At 41.8% G+C, this 12,420-nt stretch overlaps 1 protein-coding gene across 1 annotated transcript; it reads left to right on the plus strand.

Moving 5' to 3' along the window:
- The first annotated feature begins 1,764 nt into the window (after positions 1 to 1,764).
- LOC126513396 (NADH dehydrogenase [ubiquinone] iron-sulfur protein 8, mitochondrial-like) lies at positions 1,765 to 2,503 on the plus strand. Its single transcript, XM_050161755.1, has one exon. It carries the CDS (start codon positions 1,784 to 1,786, stop codon positions 2,501 to 2,503), a length of 720 nt encoding a protein of 239 aa, XP_050017712.1. The 5' UTR covers positions 1,765 to 1,783.
- Positions 2,504 to 12,420: the final 9,917 nt, after the last annotated feature.

Raw genomic sequence — 12,420 nt, forward strand, 5'->3', positions numbered from 1 at the left:
CCCTTACCAGAGGGACGCCAAACCACATACCTGCCCCAGGGAACCCATTTAAGGAAACAGCAGCCCATTCCTGTGCTCTCTCCACTGAGGGAGCTGCCTGCCAGACACAGAACATCCTGACAGAGCTGAGGTCTTCCCAGGGCTTCTATATCCAGCTGCCTCAGAACTGAGACAAATAATGCTATGTAAACTTAAGGCCTGTGTGGTCACAGGAAGTCTTCTATATACAAAACGTAATTGTTAATACAGTCAAGTAAATTCTACTCCACAGTCAATATTTGAAGTTGTTGAATGCTATAGTTTACATTATAGCAGGAAGGAGTTTTTTGGTGGTGGGGTGGGGTAGGAATCTGTTACCTTTTCTATATATATTGCTAATTACTTTAGAAATGTATCATATTTTTAACCCAGCAGGCATACAGTGGCTATTTAATAACAGAATTCTGCCTTATTTAACAATGAAAGCATCTTTAAATAAAAATGTAGAGATAAGAGTAATGTAAAAGAAAGGTCACTTAGTTTGCTCTCTTAAGGTGGGACTATGATTAAGGAGTGCAGACCCAATATTAGTAGTTCTTGCTCTCACTGTTGACAAAGAAAACATGCACTTCTGTTTAAATGTTCATTTCATCCGCATGTTCATTTACTTATTTAATTTCAGCTTAACCTGTAACCTAAAGGCACTTCCTTAAGCCTATTTTAAGTGTTCAAATCTCCTAGTCTGAGAAAATAAATCATCAATATGCTTACAAAGCTTGAATATTATTAAAACTACTCAGGCAGCTGGTTAATGAAATGTAATTATGCAATCATACAAAACATTAGTTTTAAGATAAAGTATAACTATTTAAACATGAAAATTAATAGGTATAATATTTTAAATAAACAAGGTGAAAAGTCTCTTAGAAGCTCAAGGTCAAAGTTCACAATCCCCAGTCCTGAATGGGAAGGACCATCACAGACTACAGACTACCCCTAATTCAACTAAAGCTAAAAAGTGCCAGACTATACTCTTAAAAAGGTAAGTTTCATGGGGGCTAGAGAGATGATGGCTCAGAGGTTAAGAGCATTGCCTGCTCTTCCAAAGGTCCTGAGTTCAATTCCCAGCAACCACATGGTGGCACACAGCCATCTGTAATAGGGTCTGTGTGCCCTCTTCTGGCCTGCAGGCATACACACAGACAGAATATTGTATACATAATAAATAAATATTTTTAAAAAGGTAAGTTTCAGAATACATTCTCTGCACCCACAGAGTTACAACCCCAACACAAAAGCCCCAAATGTCCCCAAACCTGAAACCTGAAACCTGATGAGCATGATGGTAAGAGCATTTCATATTTCAGACAAGGACAGCTCAGCTAGCAAGGCCTATGCAAATATTCCAACATTGACAAAACTCTGAAGCATTTTGGATAAGAAAACTCTACTGTATTTTGTGGGGGCTCCCTGGCAAAGAAATGTGAAAACAGCCCACAATAGCAGTGGGAAACGTTCTTTCACACACACACACCCCTTAAGCAGAGCTTGCTCGTGACTGTAGGAAGGGATGCTTTGCCCCTCGACTGGATGCCACTTTGCATGCACTTCACAAGCAGGCGAAAACCGTAGTGATATCCAGCTGTGGTATGGAAGGATAAGAAGGCATGGCCTCACTGAAAACATTTCCCATTTCCTGTTAGAATGGCTGTGTCCACAACTGATGATAAACTTAGCCTCTCTTAGGTATATCTGAGTACAGTTCCAAGAAACTATGGGAGTGAAGGAGCCGGCGCGCCTCAAGATGAACCGTCTGACCTCACCCATGCTGCCACGGGCCCTGGCCCAGGCTGTGTGCACAGAACATCTCAGCGGCCGAAGCCTCCATAGCAGTGCAGTGGCAGCAACATACAAGTATGTGAATGTACAGGAGCTGGATATGGACATGAAGTCTGAGACTGACCGTGCAGCTCAGACGCTGATGTGGACAGAGCTCATCAGAGGACCGGGCATGACCCTGAGCTACCTCTTTCGGGAGCCTGCCACCATCAACTACCCATTTGAGAAGGGCTCACTGAATCCACGCTTCCGAGGGGAACACGCACTGCGCAGCTACCCATCCAGGGAGGAACGCTGCATCGCCTGCAAGCTCTGTGAGGATGTCTGTCCTGCGCAGGCCATCACCATTGAGGCTGAGCCGAGAGCCGATGGCAGCCGCCGGACTACACGCTATGACATCGACATGACCAAGTGTATCTACTGTGGCTTCTGCCAGGAGGCCTGCCCTGTTGACGCCATTGTGGAGGGCCCCAACTTTGAGTTCTCCACTGAGACGCATGAGGAGCTGCTGTACAACAAGGAAAAACTGCTCAACAATGGGGACAAGTGGGAGGCCGAGATCTCTGCCAATATCCAGGCTTGTACCGGTGTACAAGTTTACTTGGCAGCAGGGGCCACAGGACTCAGCCAGGTGGCCAGATCACTTGTACTGGTGGCTGAGTCCTGTGGCCCCTGCTGCCCATAAAGTCCCACAAAAAAAAAAAAAAAAAAAAAAAAGAAAAGAAAAAAGAAACTATGGCCTACAGCTAAGAGTGCTTTTATAGTGTTTTTTAAAGAGCAAGTAACAGACACCAATGTACTCTGCAAAGCCTATCTTACGTACTAAATGTTCGTCTACAGAAAAAGTTTGTGGGCTTCCATTTTAAAGAGGGCGTGTGTTCATGCATGCGTGTGTGTGTGTGTGTGTGTGTGTGTGTGTGTATGTGTATTCTGAGCCCTGTAGTCACAAGCACTGAGGACAATATACCTAACCAACAGGGGCTGGGTATATCAACTGAGCAAGAGTCATACAACACAAGTTTACTTGGCAACAGCAACAAAATACTACAACTAGATGCAAAACACTGAGTAAAGAAACAAGTCACAAGATACACAGCATGACTGTACTCGCATGAAGTGCCATAAGCAGCCAGAGAGCACTGGGGATATATGCATGGGTGGTGAAGCCAGTTAGAACCCCAGGGCCAGGCCTTGTGAGGGACAAACTCCCTCAGCTGCAGAGCTACACTGCAGTCAGCCATTCATGGAGTAGAGACCCCACATGGCTGTGAAGATCCCAAAGGGCACTTCTATCTGCTGTCCACCATGATTAGAGGTTGACAATTATAGAATAGGGATGACATTTGAGTTGACACTAGGATTCTATGTGTATAAACATTAAAAATCAGTGATGGGAAAACACAGATTCAAAGCTCAAGATCCCTGCCAATAAAATATTACTCTTATTTTTAAAAGATCTTTACATTGGCCAGCCATATCGTGTTTTATCAAAAACCACTCAATATCTATTATCCCCAAAGAGCTTTGAGTGCGCTTCTTGACTATGTGTTAGTTATCCAGCAATTCCTTCTGAGAAGGATTTAATGCAGCCCGAGTGATTTAAACTTTGTGAAAAATGGAACACTGTGCTGTGATAGTAGTTTGCTAAAATTACAACTGGACATTAATACTATTTTTATGATCTTTAATTTCCCCAATGTCCATTACCTCCCCAACAGCAGCGCCTGGCACCAAAACAACATTCCATAATCATTATTAATGGCCCTCTATCTTTCCCTCTAATGCATTTAACCCTACAATGTGGTTATCCTTGCAATGAGTAAACAGCAAAACGACTATGATATATTTAGGTATAATAAGAGGGATATGGTGACGTGGAAAAATAGCTGGAAAGAGTTTTCTCAAGGGAAATAGCCTGAATGAAACTGTCTTGGTTATTTAATGCAAATATTTAAACAACCACATTCTGCACATAAACACCGAGGGAAAAAAATCCAGCTGAACATGTTAACAGAAAAACTCAGAAATGGTCCATTTAACAAGAGTGAAGCTGCAGAAAGTGTTGGGATGAAAAGCATTAGTCAATTAGAGGTACATTTGTCATCTTAAAGGGGGAAGAAAAGTTGGATTAGCAAAGAACATGGTCTATCTTGGCAGTAACAGCTGACCTGTTTATTTTCAGCTTTTTGAGGAAGCGCTGTGCTAGGTTCTTACTGTTCACCCTTACAAGTCAGTGTGTTAAATAATGTTTACAGGTGGAGATTCCTTGAATTCTGTGAAGAACTGAAAGATCTCAGACTTCATCTAACTTGCAAGCTAACACACTTTTAAATATTTTTATTTTTTATGCTATGAGTGTGGGTGCTTTGTATGCAAGTATGTCTATGCATTGTGGTATCTGCCTGGTGACCTTGGAGTTCAGAAGAGGGTATCAGATCCACTGGAACTGAAGTTAGATAGTTCTTAGCTGTCATCTGGGCTCTGGGAAGCAAACCAGGTCCTCTGGAAGAGCAGCCAGTGCTGCAAACCACTAAGGCATCTCTCCAGCCCCACAAGTTAACATATTGACTTAACATCTTGACTGCACATCGTTATGGGAGCTCAAAAATGACACTGTGGGACGATCAGCACAGGTTTTATGCTCAGTCTCTGCTGCCTGATGCTCAAATTCCAGGGGTGCTGGAGAAGGGCCTGGGTCGATACTGTGATTTCTACAGGTTTGCACCACACCAACAGAGTGCAAGGATCTTCCTCTGCAAGAAGACAATATTCTGTCTTGCTGGGCAATAAACAAACTCTTGGTTTGGAGGAAACACTATCTCTTTCCTTCGTGGATGTTCATATCACAAATGTACTTGAAAGATAGCTCAGCAGAAGTAAGTTATGAGTGCCTTGCCCACAAGACACATTGGAACGTGAAGGAAACATGGAGAATACCCTCCCCATTTTCAGTTTTGCAGTAAACAAGCCTTTGAGACTGTGGTGAAAAGGGTGCTGTAGTTTCTGATTAATTTGTGGAAGGACTGCATCTCTCTCACACTCCAGGAACACAGGACATCTTCCCATTTACCTCACATATATTTCAATAATCCTATGATTTTATTCACAGAGACAAGATCTAATATTGTAGTTTTTCTTGTTAATTCAAATATCACTTCCTATGATATTTAAAATGTTTAAACAATTATCTATTTTTTACAGGTACAAAATAAAATGATTACAATGATCATATATTCTAAACTTTCTCTTAGAGAACTTGTCAAACATCCTTTTAAAACTCAATAGCATTCCATACACATTCAATGAGTGTCCTAGCACATTCTTTGGGTGGACTATAGAACCAGAAGAATTGTGTGGTGGACATTCAACTGATGCTTTGTACACAGTAGTTCATTTCTAAAACTCTGAGAAAAAGTTGACTATGTAGATAAAGAGAGACAGGATATTGAAATGCTCAAGGTCACACATATTTGGTTACTACAGAGTAGATTTAGTGCTGGACACTGGGGAAGTAGATATTAAGACAAAGCTTGTCATCCAGGAGCTCACAAAGAAGGCACACAGACATCCACAGCAGAGCACAGAAAGCTCTCAAAAGGCCTGTGATAAGAGTGTGAAGTGGAAATGAAGGGCCTTTACACCAGACTGGGTTTAAGATTGGACAGGTGGGATCAGCTTCTCAGAGGAAGGAGGCCCTGAAGAGTAGGTGGGAATTAGTAGGCAAACTTGGGTGCAGTTTATGCAAAGCCTCAGGCTACATCTAAGCACCCTGGTTGCTGAACGAGAACACGGGAAAGTATAGGAATCCAGGACAATTGATGTCAGGAGCCTGATCTCTAAAGACTTTGCATGCCATGTAAGGAGGCAGACCTTTCTGGAGATCATCTTCAAAAAAGACAACATAATATTTTAAAGAATGACATGAGCAAATAAATATGCTAGAAAATTCTCCCCAGTACTAGGGCAGAACACAGATCTGGCTAAAACAAGGAAAATGCAGACTCGTTAGGAGACTTCAAAAATAATATGGGACCATATGTTATCCAGATGACGGCAGAGGGATTTAAAATTAAGAGTCAGATGCAATGCTTAACAGACACAGTGTGCAGGCCTTAAAGGATGAAGCTATACCAGGCTGAGCTGTCTTATCTGCACAGCTAGTGATGGGTGGCAGCAAGACGGAGACTGTAGGGCGAGAAGAAGTAATGGGAGGACACACATGGAACAGGACAGTAAGCTGGATATTATACATTTTAGGTTGGAAGACTGATGTGAGATTCCCCTCTGTATGCTAATGGTACCCACCATCTGGGGGCATGGATCCACATAAGACCTAAAAAAAAAAAAGCTTTAAAAAAGGGGGGCTTCTAGACCCACAAAAATGGGAGCCAAGCACAGTTTCTTGGTAGCTGTTTTTTTTTTTTTGTTTTTTTTTTTTTTTTCCAGATAGGCTCTGTTTATTGGCAGGAAGCAGAGACGTGGCTCCTTTAAGAGGTTTCCTGACTCAGTGGTAGCAGCAAAAACTGTGTGGCTCCTTTAAAAAGGCTTCCTGGTTCGTGCTCTTTGCAGGAACTGCTGTAGTTCTTTCAGGAGGCCAAGCATTTGAATGGAGCTTGTGAGCAGAGTGTTACAGGTTAATTGATGGCAAAGTGGACTTGTTGAGTCTCGGGAGTTGGGATGGAGCAAGGCTTGCAGAGTTGGCAGTAAACACACCTCTGCCATGTTGGACTTGGTGGAGCCAAAAGGCAAAGCAGTCTTAGTCCTAGCCAGGCTGCTTAGCATTTTAAGAAGTACTCCTGGTCAGAAAGAGATTACAGATACACACTCAATAAAGACAGATTCAGATGAAAAAGACTTCTAAATGGGTCACAGTGTTGGATAAATATATGTAGGCTTAGGAGAGAGAAGAAAAAGGATATAGAGAGATATAAAAGAGTACAGACAGTCATGGATTAAAGGAGTAAAGATAAGAAAATAAATATTAAACTTGTAGAGAAATAATAGAGTAAGGAAAATAAGCCATATAAAGATGGAATATACACATAGAGTCTGGATTATGTTTATTATTATGTTTTCTTTGAATTTTTTGACAGTGAATGAGCTAAGTACAGAGAGACATTTCATTGTAAAGGCTGCTAAGCTAAACCAACATATATACTTTAAAGATATCTTGACTTCAAAATTTCGGTCTAAGAATACATTGCTTTGGAAAAGAGGTTCTGCTTTTGTTTCCATAGAGGATGAGAACCTGTGGATTCCTTCCAGACTAATGTGGTTTGATGAACCAAGATCACCCCAAAAGGTGGCCATGAACAACCAAAAATATTTCACCCAACAAAAAGCAGAAAGCAGTTTGGAGCAAACTATACCCAAATTCCCAAATATTGTTTATAAATGTTTGTTTACATTTAAAGGGGGATGTGCTATAGATATGAATACTTTGCAGTGATATGGATCTTGGTTTATTGATACAAATTTAAGGTCAATTTTGGTATATTATATTTCTGCTCTTGATTAAGGTATTGTGTATGCAGCTCATTTAAAACTATAATGTATAATTAAGTAAAACAGGTGAGTAGATGTAGAAGGTGCTGCGGGCTGCGTTCCTGGTGCCACTCTGTTGAAAGGAACGGTGGGCTGCATCCCGCCACCCAGCTAGCTTTACCCGAAATAATTACATGGAAACTGTATTCTTTTAAGCATTGCCTGGCCCATTAGTTTCAGCCTCTTATTGGCTAATTCTCACATCTTGCTTTAACCCATATTTAGTAATCTGTGTAGCACCATTGATTGTCATTGGTTTGTCATAGCCAGAACCTAAAAACAACCTAAATGCTCCTTGACTGAAGAATGGATAAAGAAAATGTGGTACGTTTACACAATGGAGTGCTACACAGCAGGAAAAAAAAATGACATCTTGAAATTTTTTGGCAAATGGATGGATTTAGGAAATATCATATTGAGTGAGGTAACCCAGACTCAGAAAGACAAATATATGTACTCACTCATTAGTGACTATTAAAACAAAGAAAATCAGCTTATAATTCACAATCCCAGAGAACCTAGACAATAGAGAGGACCCTAAGAGACATACATGGATCTAATCTACATGGAAAGTAGAAAAAGACAAGATCTCCTGAGTAAATTGGGAGCATGGGGACCATGGGAGAGGGTAGAAATGGAGGGGAGAGAAAGGACGGGGAGCAGAGAAAAATGTATAGCTCAATAAAATCAACAAAAAAAATTAAGAAGATTTAAGAGTTGGTTAATTAGAAGCCTGAGCTAATAGGCCAAGCCGTGTTGTAATTAATATAGTTCCTGTGTTACTATTTGGGTATGGGAGGCCAGGAATTGAACAAGCAGTCTCCATCTACAGAAGATCATAAGGCAAAGATCCACTTTGTGTCGGGCACCAAATGAGAACTTACAAAGAGGCACTACAAACAGCTCATTTCTTCTATATACTTGAGAATTCAAATACATGAATTGATAACTCAAGGCAAGCTTTACTCATATAGCCATATGCAAAGTACATAAAACCTTTGTCCATCCACAAGTGGCATGCTATACCAACCATATTTCTAACAGGTATATCCCAGGCTACAGAATCAAACAATAGGACCTTCAAAACAGTGTTGTAGACACCTGCCTGATTTTTCAAAATACATTTATGTATATTAAAGTGACAATTTCTCTTTTCATAATGGAATTTAAAATAAAAATTATTCATTCTAAATGTGATTTCATCTTAGATATATTAAGTATGACAGATCTATAGACTCTGAATCTGAGAGAAGTGTTTATAAATGCATTAACTTGTCATTAAATTCTGATCTCTTTCTGCACATCTGATTATTATCCTTATCCAAAATTTAATCACTCATCTCAGAGCTGATGTGACAAATTAAAAAATATTGTAACTTTGTAAATTAAGTTTCTTCTACCGTGAACAGAAAAAAAAAAAACCACTGCAGATTGTTCCCAAGTAAGGTCATTAGAATATCCCACTTTGCTGGTCAAATGGAATGGACTCTCATTTAATAATTGATTCTTTAATTCCTTAGACTGACATAAAATCTGGAACTTATTTCTTGTAATGATAAACTTCAAGAGGAAAAACTATCACAATGAAATACAGGGAGTGCAGGCTAGATCGTGACTTCTGCCATGTCTTTCTTTGAGCCCAGCACAAACCCTTGCAGAATGCATGACCTCGACAAGCCACAGCACTGCTTCTCAGTTCACTCTCTGACAAGGTGACAACAGTGAGGCCTTCATAATGCACAGTTCCATGTTTCATGAGCACTTGTCTTGAAGCTGGAGAAACGGCTCAGTAGTTAGGAGCCTTTGTTGCTCTGTTCCCAGCACCCACATGTGCCTCACAACCATCTGTAATTCCAGTTCCAGGGGACTTGACCTCTTCTTTGATCTCTCTGGACACTGCACGCACATGGCACACAGACGTACATGCAGGCAAAACACCCACACACATAAAATTAAAATATTTTTTGAAAAGAACACTTGGCTTTTAACAAGAACTTAGGGGATGAGGGCTTAAAGGTATATAACAATGCTGCCACTGAGTCCCCGAGGGTCTCCATCTATAGATATAACCAGCCTGTAACAATGCTGCCACCGAGTCTCTGAGGGTCTCCATCGATAGCTGTAACCAGCCTATTAACAATGCTACCACCGAGTCCCCTAGGTCTCTATCTATAGATGTAACCAGCCTCATGCACAACTTTTTCCTTTCCATTTTCCCTCAAACAACTACAATGTACTAAGTATTTGCAAGGTGTCTTAGTTACTTCTCTATTGCTATGGTAAGACACCATGACCAAGGCAACTTATAGGAGAGTTTATTTGGGGCTGACAGTTTCAGACTATTAGCCTGGCAGCACAGAGGCAGGCATGGAACTGCAGCACTGACTGAGGGTGTACATCTAAATCTGCAACCATGAGGCAGAAAGAGAAAGCTAACAAGGGCTCAGATATATGAGCCCTTGGGGCCATTCTCATTCAAACTACTACACATGGCATCTCCATTAGATTTAGCATTATATGTAATTTATATTATTTAAAATAAATAGGAATACATGCATAGGTTATATGTAAATACTATGTCATTTTACACATAGGCCTGAACGATTTTAACATCTGCAGGGCATCCGATAACACATCTGCCATGCCTATCAAGGGACGACTGCTTGAAAATAGCATGTTGACTGTAGACAGCCTTCTGGGGCCATCAAACTTGCTGAGTGAAACCAGAACTGACCGCATGCCTGACCCAAATCTGCCCCAGATAAGACATCTTGCCTTTGGAGAGAAAACCAGCTATCAGACACAGACAGTCATCGAGAACACTATCTAGTACAATTAATTTTTTAAAAAAAAATTTAAGACCTCATGGTGATAAGAAAGTAAAGATGAACAGTCATGATAAATAGTATTCCAATATTCCTTTCTAATGCACAGACAGAGCTAGAAAATGTTTCCAGACTTGATGGACATTGCATAGAACTAACTCATAGAATGTTCTCGCTATAATCCCCAAGCTAGTTTCCCTATACATGTCTACTCTTCCCTCAAACTGGAAATAACTGCACAGTTTTTTCCCTTCAAGGGTGTCACTGAAATTCCTCTCTCCCTTGCTTACAACTGTGGGCACAGATGAGGGAATCAGGCTGCACCCATGGGTGGCTTGCCTTGTCTTCACGCAAGTCTCCCAGACATGGCCCCGGGGCACCGGGAGCAGAGAGAGTGAGGCTGAGCACACACCCCAGGCAGCCCAGTGTGCCTATGGGAAAACCTGGACACAAGACATCAGCCTCTCTGGACAGCCACCCTCACACAGGGGCAAATGAAATTGATTGTTGCTGATGAAAATAACTGCAGCCAAGTGTGCACGCCTCATGCTTCGAAGGAAACGTGTAGCAATCCCTAGGGTGACAAACCTGGAGTGGATCGTGAATAAAATGGCCAGGATCTCTACTCTGAATTTACTCTGTGAATCACTGAAGCTGGTTTCCAGGCAGGTCCCAGTCTGAGTCTAGGGTGAGCCATGGTCAGTGCCCTGGGGTCTGTACCTGGTCAGCTGCAGATGGCCAGAGAGAGGCTAGCTTGGGAGACTCTTCTTTTATCCTGTTCAGGTTCTTCTGTCCACATATTTCCCAGGAGGCCAAACCCCACATCATGATGAAATCTAATTAAATCCTCCAGATAAACACATTCAGTATCCTATCCACCGAGGAAAATGAAGGCAGAACTGGGCCTCACACATTCAGAAGGAGACAGACAGCTAATTTACTGAAGCTAGTGCATTTGCGAGCCAGCTTTTAACTATGATTTGTGATTACCAGTGTGCTTTCCAGTCAGCAACCTTCCTTCCACCCCTCACCATCATCCGCACAGCTCCTGGTTCAAGAGCCACTTAAGAAATAAATGATTCATGGCAGCTGGAAGCGGCACAACTCTCTGTAATGCATAATGGTTGGTTTTGAAGTCTATGGGTGGTAAAAAAAAAAAAAAAATATGCTACCCCTTAGTCTGCTTCAGTCCTGTTGGGGAAAAATGGCAAAAAAGGACAAAGGCCATACAGGTCAAATACCTTCTGTGCAAGATAAATATTCTCTGCTTGCATCTGCAATTCTAGCTCTGAGAAATACAACTAAACTCTTAGAAGAAAAAGCTTGCAAAACTGTACATTTCTGGTTCCAACCCAAGACAGGCTGTCCAGAGCCCCAGGTTTGAGAGACAGGCGATATTCCCCCTGAACCGTGCTTGCTCATGGCCGGTTCTGGATGGGGTGGATATGCTCTTACCATACACACACACGAGGACCTGTTTATGAAATGAAGTAAATTGTTTTGTCGGACAGGCCATGTGCCGGCCGTGCGACCTTTGGCCAGATGTTTAACTGCACGGAAACTACTTCCTAATCTGTAACTCAAAAATAAGCCTCTCTCGCAGGGTTCTTGTGAGAATTAAATAGGATACTAAAGAAAGGGTACAGTTATCAGATACAATTCTTCTTGATGAGTGACCCATGCGTCCCTGCCTGAGATGAGCCATCTAGAGTCGAGGTCCTACTCTAGACCAGGAAGCTGACCCTCAGACTCCACCTTTTTTGTTGAGATAGGCACTCATGTACCACAGGCTAGCCTCAAATCTGTCATGTAGCAGACCTCAGACTCCACTCTCCCCTCTATCTTGAGAGTGCTATAACCACAGGCATGTGCCGCCATACCCAGCTCCTGTGACCCTGGTAATTGAGTCAGGGACTCACACACGGTTGACAAGCTACCACCCGAGCCGCACCCTTAGCCCTGGAAGTCCTCACTTCTGATAAGCACTTTATTCTGTGAGCTTAGCCTTCTGTCTCGCCTAGCTGTGAGTTCAGAAGAGGCGCCCAACAGTAAGTAGTATTTCAACACTGGGTTGGCATACTGTGTTTCTTAGCTCTGATTCTGATTTCCTATTTCTGGGTCTAATTCATCTTGTATGAATTAGATGCTACCAGAAATGACTGTGGTGGTTTGAATATGGGGTATGGCCCCCACAGACTCACGTGTTTGAATGTTTGGCTCGTAGGGAGTGGCA

Source organism: Alexandromys fortis, unplaced genomic scaffold (assembly GCF_014885135.2).
Source record: "Alexandromys fortis isolate MF-2015 unplaced genomic scaffold, M_Fortis_MF-2015_v1.1 scaffold_74, whole genome shotgun sequence".
NCBI lineage: Eukaryota > Metazoa > Chordata > Mammalia > Rodentia > Cricetidae > Alexandromys > Alexandromys fortis.

Excerpts from the sequence above, each read along its gene's own strand:
- LOC126513396 (XM_050161755.1), top strand. The coding sequence starts at position 1,784 with ATGAACCGTCTGACCTCACCCATGCTGCCACGGGCCCTGGCCCAGGCT.